The sequence below is a fragment of the Mesocricetus auratus genome, unplaced genomic scaffold, assembly GCF_017639785.1.
Source record: "Mesocricetus auratus isolate SY011 unplaced genomic scaffold, BCM_Maur_2.0 Super-Scaffold_4256, whole genome shotgun sequence".
In the NCBI taxonomy this organism is placed as follows: domain Eukaryota; kingdom Metazoa; phylum Chordata; class Mammalia; order Rodentia; family Cricetidae; genus Mesocricetus; species Mesocricetus auratus.
This window is the reverse complement of record NW_024429182.1, coordinates 65,593,589-65,614,043: the sequence shown is the minus strand read 5'-3', so window position 1 is coordinate 65,614,043 and position 20,455 is coordinate 65,593,589. Positions and strand designations below refer to the sequence as shown.

At 45.0% G+C, this 20,455-nt stretch overlaps 1 protein-coding gene across 3 annotated transcripts in view; it reads left to right on the top strand.

Annotated features, from left to right (window-relative positions):
* Fank1 (fibronectin type III and ankyrin repeat domains 1) overlaps positions 1-20,455 on the top strand; it is a 109,181-nt gene that overhangs the window by 69,620 nt on the left and 19,106 nt on the right. For 2 of the 3 annotated variants that reach the window (XM_005064276.4, XM_040752658.1), the window contains exons 2-6: positions 6,510-6,687; positions 12,192-12,316; positions 18,113-18,194; positions 19,277-19,351; positions 19,967-20,032. In XM_005064276.4, coding sequence (XP_005064333.1) covers positions 6,510-6,687; positions 12,192-12,316; positions 18,113-18,194; positions 19,277-19,351; positions 19,967-20,032 — 526 coding nt within the window. Of the gene's footprint in view, positions 1-5,692; positions 5,715-6,509; positions 6,688-12,191; positions 12,317-18,112; positions 18,195-19,276; positions 19,352-19,966; positions 20,033-20,455 lie in introns of those variants that run through there. The other variant, XM_040752660.1, reaches the window with a different exon arrangement.

The following is a 20,455-nucleotide window of genomic DNA, read 5'->3' as shown; positions in this document are numbered from 1 at the left end:
GGGTATGTAGAAAGACCTTGTGTAAAAACAAACAAAACAAAACAAACAAAACAAACAAAAAAGCTGACATAGCTGACACACTGAAAAGCATCAGGTTGATGATGTGTGCACTCTGCCTGCCTGCCTGTGATTCCACTATATTAGCAGAAAGGCTTCCCGCTATCTACTTGCATATTGTTTCTTTCGTGTATTCATATCTCATAGAACCCACTGTAAAGTCCAGTGTAGGCTCGGTGGAGTCAAATTTACTTTGATACCTGAGTTACATTTTCATCCTTCAATAAGTACTCTTGCAAACATTTTTGGCACACACACACACACACACACACACACACACACACACACACACCACACATACATATACCCCACCCTCCCAGTGCAGGGATTAAAGGCATCACCACTACTATCCTGCCAGGTGTGATATTTTTGAGATCTAATCTTGGGGCTGGAGAGATGGCTCAGTGGTTGAGCATTTGTTGTACTTGCAGTGGACCTGGGTGGTTGATAATCATCTGTAACTCCAGTCTTAAGGGATCTTACGCTCTTTTCTGACTTCCACAGTTATCAAGCACACATGTGATACATATATGTATGCATACAGACAAAATACTCACACATAAAATGAATAAATCTAATAAAAAGCTAAAAATATCCAACCTGTGGGCATGCTGAACTTGAATGTTTCTGATTGACAGTTGCTATAGATACATGCCAAAGCCTGTTCATATAGCCTTCCCTCAGTGTACTGTCACCCCGATAGACCATCTGCTTCTGGAGGTCAGCTCACAGATGTCCCCTGCTGATGAAATCTGATTCTACTATATAGTCAGGTGTGTTTTCTGGGGAAAAGTTAAGTGACATATCTGCTTTATGGTATATATATCCATGTGACAAATAGGCTCACTTTTTAAAATCTTTATAATATGCTATTTTTGGTGGTCCTAATCATAAAGACTAATTTCAGAGTTCAAGCACACAGCTTTCACTGTGGCTTTGAACTGAGGCCAGCAGATTGTCATAAGAATGCTTTGTGGCCTGGTAGTCACTCATTTCTTTATCTTCTCTCCTGGAATTGGCACGTTTCTGTTCACAACACTCTAACAATCCCTTTAAAACCCCAGGAAATAAAGGCCTAATGCTGTAGAGCAAGCAGTTTGCTGAAGCCATTCTTTTTCTGCACTGGGGCCTGTGGTTTGTAAGTAACGGCTTTTATCACCGGCTCCTCGCAGCCTCAGAGTGATGCCTTGTGGGCTTTTCTGAGTGATCACAGGGATTCAATGGTGACAGTGAATAGAACCGTCACAATTTCATATTCACTATTATCACTTGGCAAATGGCACCAGAGGCATAAACTTGTTTTATTTGTTCTGTTTTCAGGAGGATTTTATTACAGAAAGCTTTTATAGTGCATGGCATACATCAGCTACGAGTGTCCTTTGGAGGTACTTGTAGTTTGTTTTTGCCATCTTTTCATTCTTTGGAGACTTTTAAGAAAAGTTGGATAATCCTACCAATTATATAAAGGAACCATGAAGAATTGGTGTGTCTCTTTTTATCTTTGTTTGGAAACTTTAGAAGAGTTAAACTTTAGCCTAAATTTGTGAGATAAGATTTTGTGACAAAGTCTGGTTATCAAATGTGAAACAAACAAAAGCAGCTTTGCAAAGATCTGGTACTCACACCAAGTCTTCTCTATAAAAATAGAGCATAATGGCCTAAGGATGTAGTTCAGTTGGTAAATATTTTATTATTTTTATGATATTTAATTATGTGTGTGTGTGTCACTTGTGTGTGGTGCCATAGAGGCCAGATTGCTTATGGTGGAGATAATAAAAAATCTTTAACCCACGTAAATAAATTTGGCAAAGTGTAAGTGAATTGTAGGCGTGAGCTGCTTGTGATAGTTCCTGGTGCAAAGCATCATTGTTGCTGTTGCTCGGCCTGTGGCTTGCTGTCTCTGTCAGTGCTTACCAAGGCTGGAGGCCTGGCTCTCTGTCACAGAGATACTGCACTTTGGCCAACGTAATGTTTTACAATCCTAATACAAGAATTTAAGATGCACATGTGTGTGTATGAGAGAGAGATAGAGAGAGAGAGAGAGTATAAATGTGTATCAGTATATTATGATAGAAAATCCTGACTGACATGTGTGTATTTTAACTGTGTATATGTATGTACATTTGTATGTATGTTCGTGTACATAAAGGCAGGTACCCTCAGGGACCGGAAGAGGGTGTCAGATCCCCTGAGCTGCTGTTACAGGCCTTTGTGGGTTACCTGACATGAGTGCTGAGAACAGAACTGGGCTCCTCTGGAAGAGCAGTAAGCTATCTTAACCATGGAGTCACCTTCCAGCCCTAGTTTTTCCCCATGGAGGATTGGGGAGCAGGTTCTGGCTTTATACTTCAGGCCAAGTCGAAACTCATGATCCTCCACTTCAGTGCTGAGGTCACAGGTATGTGCCACCATGGAGAATACACACCCTGCCTTGGCATAATATTGTGAAGACTAAACAACCTGGCATATCCTTCTAGATTCCCTGAGAAACAAAGCAAAACAATGGTTTTATATCACCCAGTGTTTCTCTTGTAGGCACCTTAGTCTCCCCACTGAGGGCTTCTATTTATGCCCCAACCACCCATCTCCTGCCTGGACTTTGCAGTGTCTATGAAGCACACCTCTCTCTTCTCAGTGGGTGCTTGCTCAGCTTTGCTGGGGAGTGGGAGGGAGAGGGAGGTCTCCCCTCATTTGTGTCTGCCATTGCCCAGTGGGCATGGGGTTGGAGAATCAGAAGTGAATATGAAACAGCAACTTGCCTCCTGTGGATTCACCATGCCCCACCCACCATCTGTGTCGTCCCTTTTGAGATGGAAGATCAAATTAGACTTGTTGATCTGTTGTAATTCTAGTGGGCTCTAGGTCAGATGTCTTTGGGTTGGATATCGGAGTTGACTTTAGTTATGCTGCCGGGATTCTGGTATTGTCGTCCACTGCTGCACTCTGGCTTCACAGCCTTTGAAAGGCAAGTGACGTGCTCATCCAGGGCATCATACTGTGAGCACAGGAGTCACTGTGCTTCACCAGTCACACACACAGGACCAGGACTGGGGGCAGTGACCTCAACTGGCAGACCAGTGCGGCCCCTTAGCTCCTCCTAGGTATACTTGTCTGTATTTATGGTTTGGATCTGTGTTCTTTATAGAGTGCAAGAGGCCCACAAGGGCAGCAAAAACCATATGCTTATAGCTTGTTTTCCTCCTAAAAGTAGTATTTTAAGCCCATCCAAAGTATTACAGACACTAATGCTCCCCCAATACACCATATAATTGATTTGATATGTGACTATCTTGCTCCATACATCCTAAGTTCTTTTCATAAACAAATTTCATAAGTACTGCAGGGAGACCACTTCCGTCTTCTGTCTTGCCTCTGTTCCTTCTAGTATATCTGAGGTGGTGGACCTACTTCTTGTAATTAAAATATATTATTATTATTTTTGTGGATGGGGCATTTTGCCTGCATGTATCTCTAAATCATGTTTGTGCAGTTCCCAAAGAGGCCAGAAGACACATCAGATCCTCCAGGAACTGGAGTTACAGAAGGTTGTGAGTCACCACGTGGGTGCTAGGAATCAAACCCAGGTTCTCTGGAAGAGTAGCCTGTGGTGATATATTATGATTATTAAAGCTTGCCTGAAGATTCAGAAAGCAAAGTCAACCACAAGCCATAGAAGCCAGGCACACACTCCTAATTCCAGCATCCAGAAGCTAGGAGGGTGGGTGTTACACACCTTTAAACTAGGACTCAGGATTAAGAGGTAGATGGATCTCTCTGAGTTCAAGGCTACCCAGGGATACATGAAATTGAATCGGTCTAAAAGAGTAACAGATTGCATGCCTTTAATCTCAGCATAGAGGGTTATAAAAGACAGAAGCAGGGTCTTCAGTAGTCAGTATCAGGATTCTCCAGCCACACTGAGGAGAAGCAGCAGTTTGAGATTTGGTGAAGAGCTCATGTGTGGATCAGCCCTTTCAGCCTGAGCTTGAGGTGAGAGCTAGTGACCTGGTGCTTTGCTTCCCTGATCTTCATCTTGAACCCCAATATCTGTCTCTGGGTCTTTTTTTCTCCGTGTTATAGCAACCAGTGCTCTCAATGGCTGAGCCAACTCTCCAGCCCCTCTCTTGGTTGGTCTAACTTGGACTATACACCATGAGCACCAATGATCTCTCCACTGTTGTTGCTGCATGTTGCAAGTTTCTAATAACATGCTTTCCCCCTTGTAATCAGTTTCCTCACCATCCACTCTGAGATTCATCTGTGTCAATGTGTAGAACTAGTTTAGTTTCACTGCTGTAAACCGTACCATTGCCTGAGGGACATCATAATTTATACCTTTTACTTGTTACTTAATTGTCACAAAACGTGTTGAGGTAAATATTTTTGACTGTTTCAGAACACATACTTAGTCCACCTCGAGCCAGTTTATAATGCCTTCTATAAATATTTGGAAAATAAAGTTAGGAAGTAGGATCCTGTAGGCTGTCCTTGTCCCCATCTTTCAGTGATGACACTTCCTCATAATTGTACCAGTGCAGATGACATTGTTGGCCATGTCACCTGCTATCCTAGGGTTGGCAAGACCACATAACGTCTGTCTTCTTTGGTGGGGCCATACTGTGGGAGGTCTGGGGTGTTGAGGGAGCAGCTGGCCCACTGTGTAGAATATTGATTAAGGAAAATACAAAATCAGGGATATGTTCAATATTTACAAGGCACAAAGGTGGTTAAGACATGGACCCAGAAATGTGAAAACTGAAGAGACTCAAAGTATAGTAGACAGACAAAGCCAGCAATAAACAACAGGATGCAACAGAACAACCAAAATAACAACTGTGCTGACAACTTGGTATATGGCCTAGAGGACTCTGTCTTTTTTTTGTTTGTTTTGTTTTTTGAGACAGGGTTTCTCTGTATTGTTTTGGAGCCTGTCCTGGAACATGCTCGGTAGACCAGGCTGGTCTTGAACTCAGAGATTTGCCTGCCTTTGCCTCCCAAGTGCTGAGTGCTAGGATTAAAGGCATGTGCCACCAACGCCCGGCCAACTCTTTGTCTTTTTAAATCTCAACATTTGTTTATATCTTACCTGGTAGAATTATATGGAAACTCTCTTAAAATATCTAGCATGGAAATCTTTTACTTTTACTAATTTATTTATATTTGAGACAGGCTCTTTCTATACAGCCCTGGGTGTTCTAGAACTCACTGTGTAGAGCAGACTGGTCTCAAGCAATAGAGATCCACATGCATCTGCCTCCCAATGCTGGAATTAAAAGCATTACCACACCCACCAAAAGTCATCCATTTTAAAACCTGAATGCAATGGTACAGTCATGACAACTTGTTCATCCATTCCCTTACCAATGCCTTTCCTTTCCTTGTAAAAACTGTTATCTGAAGCAGTTCATGTCTTTATGCATGTCCCTGTGGCCATGGCAGAGCTGATCATAGATGGGTGACCTGACTGAATGGTGTACACATTTTTTTACAGGGTCTCCTGTGCTTCAGGCTGTCCTTGAACTCACTATATAGATGGCTAAGGATGAGCTTAAACTGACCCTCCTGCCTGTGCTTCCTAAGTGCTGTGATTACATGTGTGAGCTACCACACTCAGTTTGTGAGTGCTGGGGATGGGACACGGGCTTTGTGAATGCCAGGTAGGTACTCGACCCTCCATGCTATATCTCTACTGGCCAGTTTTGAGTTTTACCATACTCTTCCATAGTGCTTTCTGGCAAGGCTTTTGTATCTATTTTACCACAGGTAATGATAGAGAGTGTCTTCTCCCGTAGTGTCACTTGTAACAGTAACGGAGTCTCTTCAGTGTCTGGTCTGACACAAAGTGAGAGCTCGTTCCTGCTGACCTCTGTGGACACTGGGTTGGTGGGACGTTTGTTCCATGCCTCATTGACTATTTGCTTTCTCTGTTTGGCACACAGCTCATCTTTTCCCTGAGTTATGACTAGCCTCTTCTGGTTTTAAATAGAGCTAATTATACAGAATAGATGTCAAGCCTTTGTCATCTATTATAAATAAATGTTTGGACAAAATATAGTGTTCATCTCTTGGCTTTATCTGTGAGCTAGTTCAATGAAAGATGATAGTACCATATTGAGTTTCTTTCATTCTTTTTTTGTTTTTGAGTTTCATTAATTCTTTTGTTGAGTTTTACTCATTATTTTTCAAGGGTCAGCTAATTGCTGTGCCACAGTAACCCGCTTTCTGGGAGGGTCACAGTGAATTACAGTATCAGTGGACCGGTGTCGTCACCTTCAGGAGTGTCAGGGCACTCATGTGGCTGCTGAGTTTTGTAGCCCTTTGGCTTCTCAGGTGTCACCTTTATTTGAGTGTTCAATGTGCGGGAAACTGTTGGGCCACCAGGCATCTATGACTCACCGACACTCTTTTCCCTCTGGAACTGGGACCCTGAAATCGCCTATTTTTCTTTTCAGAAATCGTGTCATCCTTAAAGCCTCATCCTCCTGTTGTGGGCAAAGTGACTCATCACAGCATTGAACTGTACTGGGATCTGGAAAAGAAAGAGAAACGGCAAGGACCACAGGAGCAGTGGCTTAGGTTCTCCATTGAAGAGGAAGACCCCAGGATGCACAGTTACGGTGTCATTTACACGTAGGTGCAGACACAACTGCTCCGGTGCATCTTGCTTTCCTCACTGTAGAGTGGTTACCCAGGTAGCTAAGAAGCCACAGGCTCCTTAAAGTTAAGGAGTGAGTCCATGAACTTGTGGTAAATGAGCATTAGGGGGGAACTTGGGAATGAACTCAGAGCTTCTTTGACTCCTGAAGTAAGCTAGTGTATATCACCTATGTCTAAAGTGTAGAGACAAGGAAAAAACATACTAGATGATGTGAGCTGTGGTTCCTTTTGGGCTGTTTTGTTAATGAATGCAGGTGAAGCCCTTCTAGTTCATATCAGCCAACTGGTCAGGACAGTTTCTCAACCTAGGTACTTTCTTCCCAAATGACTTTAGTTTATATCAAATTGACAAGAAAATATATCACAATCCCCAAGATATTCTTTAATCATGTCATAAATTCTACTATGAAGGTGATTTCCTTCTAAAAGCATACACATATAATATAAAATGCAGTGTGTGTGTGTGCGTGCGCGCGCGTGCACGTGCGGTGTATGCATCTATGTACAGGTACAGGCACCCATGGAGTCCAGAGGAGTATGTTGCATGTCCTGCTCTTTCATTCTTTCTCTGCCCTCTATTCCATTGAGACAAGCTCTTTCACTGAACCTGCCTTGCCCTCCCCCTATGGCTGCCTACTAGGCTGGCTGGCCAGCCAGCAAGCTTCAATGATCCTCCTGTCTCCCCTCATCCCAGTGCTGGGGTTACAGGCAAGCTTTTTAATATAGATACTTGGGATCAGAACTCAGATCCTGATGCTTTTATGACAATTGCTTTTTTAAAAAAAACCATTGAGCCATCTTCCTCAGCTTTAAATTATATTTTAAGTATTTTTATGGAGGGAGAGAAAGATAGAACTCTCTATTCAGCTTGTGCTTGGCCAGAGCTGCTCTGGCTATACTCCTCTGCTTCCTCTTGGCCTCCATCCCTCCGTCCCTCTGTCCCTTCCTCCTCCCTCCCCTCCATCCGTGGCACCCTCTTTCTTAGTACCCAGGCTTCATTTAGAGACAGCAGCTACAAACACCAGCCTCCAGCCTGGCACACTGTCTGTGTAATTCACCTTGGCCCTGGAAATCTGGCCGCTGTCAGGTCGGAGAACAGTCTTAGATGATGGCCTGCCATCTTGAGCAGGTGGCATCTCCAGCAGACCCTGGCTCTGAGGGCCTTGGTAAAGTTTTATCCCTTGGAAAAATCATGCACGTGTGTCTGGACACTAGGTGGCAGGCTTGGACTGCAGTATTCCCAACCTCATTTGCCAACTCATTGCCTGTCTCCAGTTATCATTAAGCCTAGCAAATGCCTTCCTTGGAATGGTTATCTAGTGCACACTGGGCTGACACATGTTCCACTGTGAAGGTAGTTTCCTTTTGAAACTGTGTGTGTGTGTGTGTGTGTGTGTGTGTGAGAGAGAGAGAGAGAGAGAGAGAGACAGACAGACAGACAGAAACACATACAGAGACAAAGAGAGAGACCCAGAGAGAGAGACCCCAAGACTGAGAGAGACCCTGAGACACACAAAGACACGCGCGCGCGCGCACACACACACACACACACACACACACACACACACACACACAGCCAGAATGTGTGTATGCAGTCTGTCCACATCTGCCTTATTATCTCTCATTTCTGAGCACAAACTTTCTCTGATGTTGTGACTGTGCCTTGGCTTTCTCTGTGAATGTTTCTTGTCCTCCCTGTGTTTGTGTCCTCCTCACTCTCTTCCCTCATCCTGCCAATGCAGTGTTCTAAATCAACTGAAAATCTCCCTCGCTGTCTTACTGTTGCTTTACCTTACTGTGATAATTGGTACCCTATGGTGCTTTTTATCCAACCCATCATCATATGTTCATGAGTGCCCATGACATACTGAACATTGTTCTGCAGGCCAGCGGTGTGGTGCTGGCATCAGATAGAAATTCTCCATGTTGCAAAAACCACATGATAAATGAGACATGCATGTAAAAATGTACAATGTGTCAGGGGGTAGTAAGTCCCAAGGAGGAAGACAGGATAAGCTGATGGTCTGTGTCAGGAGTAAAGACTCTTCACAGTGGAGAGGGCTCATGTAAGACCTAAAGCAAGTGTGGGATACTGAAGGCCTTTGCAGGCCAGAGCAGTGTCACATGGGAAAGCACAGGGAGGAAGGCAGAGGACATGTGGGGGGACTATTGGTGAGGTTGACAAGGTAGTAAGTGGTAACAGTGCAGCTGTGGCTTTCCAGAGAACACCAGTTTTTACTGGAAAGATGTTGGGGGAAGCAAAGGAGGTGGTTAAGCCAGGACAGGCAGGACCTGTACAGTTTGTGAGGGCTGCTGGGGCTGCCTGAGATGAGGCTGTGGCAGCAGACAGGGCTAATTAGGAAGCTCGTGCAATAATTGAGGCGGGAGATAGCAGAACAGTGTGAGAACTGGCTGGATATAAGATACTCTTAGCAGTGGATTTAAACCATTTGCTAGAAGAGTCAGGCACACACTGATGGTCCCAATTGCTTGGGAGGCTGAGACCTAAGGATCACTTGAGCGTAGAGAGAATTGTAAGGTTTCATCTCAAAAAACAAAACAGAACACCTTAAACATTGTCAGAGCACTAGACCTACCATCTATGCAGTGAGAGTGAAAGCAGACTTGCATGTGTGCAGGTATGTTTCTCTCTCTCTCTCTCTCTGTCTCTCTCTGTCTCTCTCTGTCTGTCTCTCTCTCTCTCTCTCTGTCTCTCTCTCTCTCTCTCTCTCTCTCTCTCTCTCTCTCTCTCTCTCTCTCTCTCTCACACACACACACACACCCGTACCTTAGGGAACCAACCTTACCCAAACTGTAGTGAGGATGTTCACTTAGCAATGTAGTTCACCTACTCATAAGAATAATGTGTTCTAGTCTGATAGTTTTTATTTTCTATATTATAATTTTCAGCCCATGTGGTATTTCAGAGCACTTACTCTGCTTGCTTTAGAGAGTTCACATTGTGGTAAGTATATTTATATGTCTTACACATGTCTCCTTTCTTACTCAAATGTTTTTCTGAATGTCATCAAAACCATTTGTTTTTCATCTTATATTGCTGTCTAACCAACCATAGGTCTGTCTGCCTGCCTGCCTGCCTGCCTGCCTGCCTGCCTGCCTGCCTGCCTGCCTGTCTGTCTTCCTGCTAGCCTATGACAGCACTGGCTTCTGCACCATGAATTTTGGCCTGTGCGGAAGTAGTGCTTTCGCTGGTTGGAGGCTGGCATATAGGATGCTGCCTAGACTTTTTTTTTCTCTATCACTGCCTACCACCAACCAGCGGCTCCATCTTACCACGTGGTCCCTCTGCAGCAGGGAATTAGAACTTTTCATGTGGCCAGCTCCCAGTGGCACCAGTGCAGAAGCTCCAGGCTTCACTTCACCCAAACCCAATACTACCCAGCTTCCCTCCTGCCACCTTGCCTCCCAATCCAGGGCATAGGATTAGACCTTGCCTATGTTTCTGCATTGATGGATGAGTTGCCCTTCCTGAACATGCACTTTTGTTTTGAGTAAAGAGGGGTGGCTTCACAAGTAAAAGATACCAGAACAGGGCTGAATTTGCCAGATTTGGGAACAGGGTCTGATGTCAGATGGGTATAATGTGCAGATTGTTTTCTTGCTCTGTTGGATTTGGTTACCTGAAGTTACTTTGTGCAAGTAACTGATTTCTCCTGGAATCTCAATTTTGTATAAACACCAAGGAGAAAGGGTCTTGGTAAACTTGGAGTAGGGTAATGTCACTAGATCTCACTGAGACACCTTTCCCCACATGGCCTAGATATGACACATCCTAGGCTGACTCTGCTGGAGGCACACAAGCCCTTCATCCCGGGGCTGATGTCCTTTGGTCCCTACATTTCATTCTGACACATCTTGTCTGTTGTGGAAGTCAGAGAGATCTTTCTTGCAGGACACCATGCAACTTCTCTCTTCTTTCACCCATCATTCCTCATACAGGGGAATAAGTTCAGGAGGAACTCAGAAGGCTTTAGACTCTGAGAGGGAAGGAGACGGAAGGGTGGCAGTTACTATACCACCCCATCCAGGGCCAGGAATGGCTCTGTTCTGTAGCTACCTCTTTCATGCTACACCTTGGAGAAGAGACTGGTATGTCCAATGGGTTCTGGGGATGAACAAGTGAGACCCTGTGAGTGACAGGTGCATCCCATCATGCTACCTTCACTTCTCTGAAGCCATGTTTTCAGGAGAACTTCTGTCTGCCATGATGTTGACTCTAGAAAATAGGGTCTGTAGCTTACTGGCTGATTCATCTCAGTCTTGAGATCATCCAGGGCTGCTCTGCTGAGGATGAGAGAGAAATGAGAGAAAATAATGGTGAGCTTGGCATGCATGGGGCTTGGGGCTCTGGGGAAGTACACTGTAGGGAAGAGAGCAAGAACCAGGTGGAAGGAAAAGGGTTGGAAATAGTGTGCACCCCCACCAAAGGTCAAACCTTTGAATTACAAAGAAAGAAAAACTTAGATACAGAATTGAAAGAGGAATACTTGGGATCCACTCAAAACCCAATAAAAGCATCTGGTAGTAGAAAGAAACTGAGAATTGAGCCATAGAAGGTACTACGTGTAATCCTGTTCCTTTTGAAGGGGTGATATCTTAGCTCTGCACTGAGGCAAGGCTATCCCCCTAACCTCCCTCTCGGGAGAGAGCAGGCATCTCCGCAGGCCTTCATTGGCTTGACATCTTTAGGCCTGTTCCTTCAGTATCTTGTTTGCAGTAATTGTAGTAACTATCAATTCTTCAGCCCTATCTACTTGCTTTAAGACTCTGTTCGAAATTCACATGCATGCAATCACCTTTCAAATATGAAACTTTGTCATTTGAATATGAATTTTATGGGATATCATGATTATTTCTATGAAGAACATATGTGCATGCCAGCTGAGCCCAAGCACTGTGTTATGTGAAGCATTCTTTAGTGGGGGAAATATAAACAAATATTTATTTACTCTAGATAGCAAACCAGTGATAAACTAAAAAACAATTTTATCAAAGTTCAACTTCGTGAACCAAGAAGATTGTTGGTTTTTTTTTTTCTGGGAGGATGGGTGAGAAGTTAGTTACAGGAGCATGGATAACTCCAAGGTAGCTGTGTCAAAGGTGCTGACTGATAAAGGCTGCAATCCTGAAGTTCTGAAAAACTTTCAGGCAGCTCTATGGTCAGAGAGTCTCTACTCAGGCAGCTCAGGTTGTGGGTCTCTCTTATATGCAGACTGGTGGAAGGATCCCTCCTTTGGCCTTTTGAATGTGAAAAGGTTTTCTTTGTGCAACCCCCCCAACAAAATCTCACCTGCATTGTCAGTGAAAGGGTGTGACTATATAACATTCTACCTTCAAACACAACATCAGATACAAATATCTTTAAATGTTTCAAAATATCAGTCTCAGGAACTGACATAAAACCAGAACAAAGATGAGGTGTTCAGAGGCATCCATGTTTGTCTCCTTCTGTCCAGGGGTTATTCTACAAAGCATGTGATTGAAGGTCTAGAACCAAGGACACTGTACAAATTTCGACTGAAGGTCACCAGCCCCTCTGGAGAATATGAGTACAGCCCAGTCGTCTCGGTGGCTACGACCAGTGAGTACAACTCATACTCATGCTCTATGCTTGCAGGTTGGAGATAAAAATACACTGTGTTCTTCAGGGCCTCCCTGGAAGCAAAGAGGATTCCATTTGACAGATCCACAATAATTTTGTTTACTGCCTGGGCCTCAACAGAATGCCATCAGGAAGGCCAGCTATGCTTTCCAAAATGGGGAGAGCTGAATTGGTGCCAAGACTGTCCTCTTATGGGCATCTGGCACAGGGTGGCAGTTACGTTTCTGAGGAAGTGGACCAGCAGGGATGGGCTGAGCACTGCTCCGTCCACAAGTGTCTGCTGTCTGCTTCTGTGCATGTGTGTATGTCCTGTTTGGTCACAGACTTCTGTTTCCCTGGGTACCGGAACTGAAGAAAATCATGATCAATGTTTCCCAAACCTCAGGGAGGTAATGCTTCACAGAGGTGGGCAGAGAGGCTAACCACACACCCTCTGACCACCTTGGTCTTGTCCTGGTTTTATGTCATCTCCTGAGACTGCTATTTTGAAATATATAAAGATGTGTGTATCTGGTATCATTTTTGAGGGTGGAATGTTTTATATACAGTCACACCCTTTCACTGACAGTGCAGGTAAGATTTTGTTTTGCAGGAGTGGGGGGAAGGTTACACAAAGAAAATATTTTCACAGATAGCATTAGTTTTCAGTTGTGTGTAGAGTAGCGTTTGCCTTGCCTGTATGTGCTCTGTGGTTTGCCATTATGTCCTCCTGACTGAAGGTGATTCAGATTTTGAGCTACTCTAATGTGCTTTTGGTTGCAAGAATGGCGAGAGGGGCCTGAATCTGGATGGAGCAGTCTTCAAACACAGTTAAAGCTGAGAGGGGGGAATTCACCTGTGGTTCTGAGTGATGCTTTCTTAACCATGAAACAGGGTAATTTCATAGGAGACAGGCAGTAGTCAATTATACAGGTCAGGCATGAGAGCCTGCACCTTAATCTGGTGATGCTAAAGGAGATAGATATTTGATCCTGGAGTCCAGGGGGAAGGAAAGGAGGGAGGGATGTGTGTGTGTGTGTGTGTGTGTGTGTGTGTGTGTGTGTGTGTGTGAGAGAGAGAGAGAGACAGAGAGAGACAGAGAGACAGAGAGAGACAGAGAGAGACAGAGAGAGAGAGAGAGAGAGAGAGAGAGAGAGAGAGAGAGAGAGAGAGAGAGAGAGAGAGAGAGAGAGAATAGAGAACACATGGACACAGGAGGACAGGGCAGGGAGCAGTGTTGAGGGTGCAAATACAGGCATAGATCCTGCCTTTGAAAGAACTTTCCTTGGGACAGAGGCAGGATGTTCTCTCAGGCAGCCTCTGCACTTCTCCTGATTTCCTCCTGTGATTCCAACCTCCCAGAGTTACCACTCCCCCTCTGCCCTCACTGGAGTACCTAGTCCCCTGTTCTGCCCACTGTACATGCTCCATGGGCAGAGGTGACTCAGGGCTGATTTCTTGTGCAGGCTCCTTCCACACACACACTTCAACTCCTCCCTACTTTCTGAGGCAGGGTTAGTATTTCTTCCATCCCGATTTATATATTTGCCTGCCATTATACTCTCATTTATATTGTAGGCTCCTGGATGGAGGGGTGGTAGGGTGGGTCAACCATCTCTCATATGTGGGGCTGGGTGGGTGGATGATGAATTAAGATTCAGTGGCAGAAGTAGGAGCACAAAGATGCACAATTAGTTTTTTTTTTTTGGCTTACTCTCATCTTGGGGACAGATTCATTTTTCACCCAGAGAGGTACACATAGCTGACTCTGCAACTAATTATGGTGGGCTTCAAGTGACCTGCTATCCCTTGAATAACACATCCAAGCCAAAGGGAGAGGGGCTTCTGACTTTTTAGTCAAAGTTCACATAGAGCCCTTTTACAGAAGGCAGAGAGACTGGCTTGACTCTGCAGATCAGCTGATGAGGGCGTGCACTCCCAGACACTGCACTAGACTATTTCTCTGTGAGCCTAATGGGGCTATGCTTAATGGAGGGACTGGTGTCTTTGGTGGAGGCAGGCCCCTGGCTCTGCTGACTGATGGCTGCTCCCTTATTCTATTCTAATATTCAGTGTGGGCTCTCTTAAGGAGGCAGAAGATGCTAAACAGAGAATCGAGAATGTTCACATTATACAGAGCAAGCAAAAAATGCTTCTGTGGGCTTATAATTTGCATTCAGTTTGAGAGCATTTTAATGAATCACAAAAGCCTGCACTTTGTTTGAATAAAGGATGCTCAGCCTTTTTTTTCCTTCCCAGGTAAAGTACATGAGGCTCTTGCTTAAATGAAGCATGCAATTTTAATCAGTCAGACCCTTAAAAAGAAAGAAAAACAGCTGCCACTTGTTAATTGGCAAATATCTTCTCCAATGAGTTCATGATTTATTCACTGCTTTTAATAAAGAACTAGGTTCCACCAAGGAAGGTGTTGTCACCTTCCTTGTGGGCACTTCTGCACTAGATGACCCCCATTTAGAGTGAGATGGCTTCTCAAGGTCCATCCTGTCCATCCCTCCCAGGGGTGCCCATTGAGTGTATTACATCCAGCCCAGAGGACCCTTGACACGATGCCTGCAGTCATGACTCTCAGAGTAAGCACTGTGTGGTCAGACCCGCCAAGGCCAGCCTGTTTCCTATTCAGTTGCACACATTGAGCCCATTCTCCTGGGCCAGGCCTGTAGAGTCTTGAAGAGTTCATGTTTGGAAGGGTGGAGCATGTTGTTCACCCTGGAATTTCCTCTCTGTTCTCAGTGACTCCTGCCTACAGTGCAGGTGAAAGTGGTCTTGTGAAATTCTTGCTCACAGATTTTCTTTGAAAAACATTTTTAAATAGTGTGTGTGTGTGTGTGTGTGTGTGTGTGTTGTGTGTGTAGGTCAGAGGACAACTTTATGAAGTTGATGCTCTCTGTCAACCTTCACATGGGATCTGGCATGACATTCAGATTCCCAGGCTTTCATAGCAAGTGTCTTTATCCTCCTAGGCCTGCCACTAGCCTATGTTAATAGGTTTTCCTGGACTGATATACATGGTTGCAGTAGGATTCTCAGCTCTTCCTTTGTCTTCCTGGGACAGCATTTTGGTAGCTGGGGAGTACTGACTGAGCTGTCGCTGAGAAGTATTCTCATAACTGACTTTTTTGGGGGGGGCAAGACTCAGTAAGTTAAGTATATACTGCTTTCCTCTGTCTCCGTGAGGGGGTCCCTTTGTTCCCAGAATCCCATGTGAAGCACTGAGGATCCCTAGTAGAAGTGGGAATAGATAGCACATTTATTTTAGCTGTGTCATGACACATAGATATCTTAGTTGCACACAGCCCCTCAAGCTCATGAGCCTGAAATGAGCTTGTTTTGTTTTCTAATATTTTTGTACACCAGCAGCACTTCTGGATGTGGTAGGAAGCACCTTCATCAGGAGACCTCACTGTGTGGTGAGGTGGGGGCACAGGGAGGCGGGGGCGCAGGGAGGCGGGGGCACAGGGAGGCAGGGGTTCAGGAAGGCCGGAGCACAGGGACATGGAGCACAGGTAGCCAGTGCAGTGATGGGAGGCTGCTACAGGTTCTGCCAGACCTTGCTCTGAATATCTCAGTCCATACTCCTGGATACCTTTAGGCATTTACTTTTATTTGGCACTTGTTGGGGAGGGAAGGGGAAATTAGATTTATTTTGATTTTGTATTTTAAAACATAGTAAGAACAGAAACATAACTACGAATCAATCAGATACCCCAATGCCTATTAATTAAGTTATGGCCCCAGGTGAGATTTGGCCATGACCTCTGATGTTGCCTACTCCTAACTGATGACCTTGGACAGCTTAGCATGGCTCAGATCCGATTTTGTAGCTTGGAGGAGAATTTAAGAAGAATATGGAGTCCTTATTAATAAGTGTAGATTTAGAATACTCAACACATTGAAAAATTCAGAAGAGACCAGATGAACTTCCGACACGCCCATGCATGACTCTGTAACTTGCTTTTGTGGCAGCTGAATCCTGAGAGATACAAAAATGGCTCTTTTGTAGATAATAGGCTTCTTACAGGCACACAGCCTCTCCTTTTATATAGGAAGGAAGGAAAGAGCAGAGGGAGGAAAATCCCCTGGAGTGTAGAGGTCACACAATGATCTATGGATGAGTCCACTTCAATGTTGCTGGGGTCCTCATTCAGGACACTGTTGACATTCTGGATCTGGCTAGGCCATGAGTGGTGACGAGATGTCCTGTGGGTTACAGGATGCTAAGCAGCATCCTTGACCCTGCTTTGCTAGATATCAGTAGCATCTCCCAACTTGTGACTGACAACAGAGGTCTTTAGACAGGCGTCACATGTCCTTGAGAGTATAAAGCCCTCCTCTGAGTCCCTTTAATGAAGTCCCTGGGCTGGGCAAGATCTTCCTTAGAAGAACAAGGCTGGCCCAGGGCCTTGGCTTTGAAAACTTAGCACAATACCTTGATTCGAATGAAGCCTTTGGTCTAAGGATGTGTGAAATGATGAAAAAGATGTATAACATGACTGAAGAGATCTTTCAGAGATTGGTAAACTTTAGAAGACAGCAGTTTCAAAGCAATTTAAGTTGGCATCAATTGATTTTTACCTAAAAAGAGAGGGAATCAGCTGTGGCCAATCTGACCCACCTGCTCCCAGCTTTAACTGTCCTCCCCACACTCTGGTCACTTGATCCCTTTGAGTGTCTGTCATGGAGTGAGGACTCCATTGCCTGGGAGTTGATGTCCCAGAGAGACTGGAACAGGAAAAGGACTGCCATCTGGTTCTGCAGGTGGGCTGTGAGAGGGAGTGGCAGGGTTGGGGGCACCTAGGAGGGAGTCTGGGTTCAGAGCTGTGTGATGGGGAAGGACCAGCTATTTTCCTTTTCAACTTTGAATAGTAACACTTTGAAATTTGTGGTAATGTTAATCAGAAATATGTCGGTGGGGAGGGGGAGACCCCGTTTATCTACTTTGCTTAGAGATCCCTGTGGTGCTATTGATTGACCATCAGTGGTATGACTTAGATCAGGAGCCAAAAACTGAAGCCAGGTGGTCATCACAGATGTGGGAGGGGCGCTGTGAGAGGGTGAGGCAGAGCTGTGCTAGCCGGCAGTGGGGGTGTTGGGCATTCACAATTGAGCTCGGCCACGTTGATTTGAAAGGCATGGGATGTGGAAGGAGTGAAACCCTAGACTGTAGTTGGAAGAGAATGTCTTCCCATGGCCAGCCATATTGAGGCTGAGCCTGTTGATTTGCCTCCGCCTTACCCCCTCAGAGTTGACGTCCATGTCCCTGTGCCAGTCACTGGCCCTCTCAGTTCCCCACTGATCTTTTTGTCTTCTTAGGCCATCCCCCACCATTCCCCACTTGGCAGACAAGCCCCCCACTTCCCTGTGAGTATGAACCCCATCTGCTCTCTAAATGCAGGGAGCTAAAGCAACTGTTCCTGTTGTTGAAATATTTTAGCCACTTTGGTAAAAGAAAGCAGGATGTTGTGATAATTGCTGGGGTTTCCTTGACCACAGGAGACATTAGGAAGGATTATTCCGATGGTAGCACTCACAAAGCAGGATCTTATGACTTGAAAAATTTGCCACTTCTTTGGGCCAGTCTGCGAAGTTTCTCTTACCACGTGAAAAACAGGTCTTTCCCGGTTAAAGAAACCATTGAGTAGGAAATGTGAGCCCGACTGACAGGGACAGCTCCATGCCTTCTTGGAAGTGAAGGTGAACATCCACCAGAGGCCCCAGAAGGAGATGGAACTGCCCACCCCGCATTTCGGATGACTGCTCTCCATCTGCTTTCTTTAGGGGAGCCCGTAAGTAGTGAGCACTTCCACCGTGCTGTCAACGTGAATGACGAAGATCTCCTGCTTCGAATACTGGAAGGAGGGTGAGAGCGCAGCCAGCTTTTCTGGTCTCTCTTCCAATGTCCCTTAGGTACACCAGCATACGCATCACAGCTTTGTTTCCCTAGAGAAATTCTCCAGTGCCTGCAAAAGCACCTCCTACATTTACCTCAGGTGACAGGTAGGAGGTAGGGAAGTCTACTTAATAAAGAGTGTTTTTTTAAAAATGAAAACTATAAAAGGAAATTACAGGTCTGGGCATCATTCTTTGGCCCCAGAAGCAGTGATTATGCTTTGATTATCCAGCCCAGCATTTGGTACAGGCCAGTCTGAAATGCCCGCATGTAATACCAGGCAATGCTGGGAATCAGCAAGACTAGAAGGTTGGTAGGACATGGCTGTTGGAGGAGTGATGCCTGAGGCTGCTTTCCACATAGATGTAATTTACAGTCTTCTGTAGCATGGTTTTGTGCAGCTCAGAAGGTAGTGGTGTCTGGGATTTGGTAAATTGAAGAGAAGGTTCCACAGAATGCTGAGCTCCTTGACCGACAACGTGAGACTCATGTTCTTCCCTGGCAGCAGCAATACATATCCAAGGGAGAAGCTGAGGTCCTTGCCATACCTCCACCTGTGGTAAAACTGAGCATCGGTGCCTTGCTGTCCCCAGCTCATTCCAAGGGGCTTTGCTGGTCATAGACTATTTGATGGCGAGGCACGGAAGCTCGTGTTCCAAGTAAAATGACAATATGAAAACTTGAGCCTTTAAAACTATTAGGGCATTGTAGTTGGGCATTGGTGGTGCACGCCTTTAATCCCAGCACTCAGGAGGCAGAGGCAGGCAGACTCTGTGAGTTTGAGGTCAGTCTGGTCTACCTAGTGAGTTCCAGGACAGCCTCCAAAATAATACAGAGAAATGCTGTCTCAAAAAACCAACCAACCTAACAAACAAACAAAAAACTATTAGGGTATTGTAAGACAACAAAAATGCAATGGCCCAAGAGAAACAGAAGTTCTGATAAAATAAACCATTTTATCAACCCCCCCCCCATGGACCCTGCAAAGTGCTGTTAACTTAAGGGATCTCTTTCTGCTGTGAAATGACAAGTTCTTCTCTCTTTTCCTTAAGCCATGTAAAGGTGGATGTCCCCAACAAGTTTGGCTTTACGGCCCTCATGGTTGCTGCTCAGAAAGGCTATACCAGGTACGGCTTCTCCCTGTACCTGTAGGTTGTAGCCAGCTCAGGAGGGCAGCTTCTTTTCCCTTCCCCAAATTGTCTTCTGAAATGGCCTCCATTCGGGTGCTCGTGTTGGGTTAGGTAACACACAGACTAATTTGTATTTAGTTTTACACCATATATGGTATATGTCTTGGGAACATTCAAGATTGGAATTTGAATTTCTTTAAACAAAAGTGAGTGAGGTCATTTTGGGAACGGACTTACTTCTCTTTGAGGTTGCCATTATCTGTCCCACAGGGCTGACTGTAAGTGCTAACATCTTATCTTTCAATCTTATTTGTCTTTTAATTGCAACAATGCCATTTTGAGCAACACTTGAAATGCATTCTCATTAAGTGTTTCTGTTGGATCCCATATTAAAAATGCTCATTAAAATGACAAGAACTGTTGGTGCCTTGTGGGCAGGATTCATGGAAGGCTGGGGCCCTGTTTTTAGTGGGGATCAGTGGTTTTCCAGTTTAACAGAACTTCCTGTCTTCAGAATGGTAGAGAAGAAGGGGTGTGGTAAGGATGCCTTGAATATCAGATTCCAAGTCACCAAAGTCATTTTTCTCACTACTGTCAACTTTGTCCCTTTAGGCTTGTGAAGATCCTGATTTCCAATGGCACAGATGTGAATCTGAAGAATGGAAGTGGCAAGGACAGGTAGGAGGGTGGGGGGAATGCTGAGTGCTGCTGTGTTACTAGACTATACTTGGGGTTTTGTTTTTGTTTTTTGCCTTACACAGTTTGTCCAGGTTATTGTTAAAGTCCTGAGAGGTGAGTGGGCCCTACTGGGGAGAAGAGGAGACAAAAGCTGGCTTGTTCATCTATAGTTTCATTCTTCAGGTACGACCCATTCGACCTTCTCCAGCTCAGCAATCCATAGCTAAAGAAATGGTACCACCAGCTCTGGCCAGGCACATGGATCCTTTCTTGGATGCTCTTGTTACAGTGCAGCCTTTCTCTGCTGCCCAAGAAACCCAGGTGTTTGTAAAGAAGCAGTCAAATCAGTACCAGAGACACCAGTGCAAAGCATTGCTGTGGTGGGGGGAGGGAGGGTTACAGCAGTGATTCTCAACTTTCCTG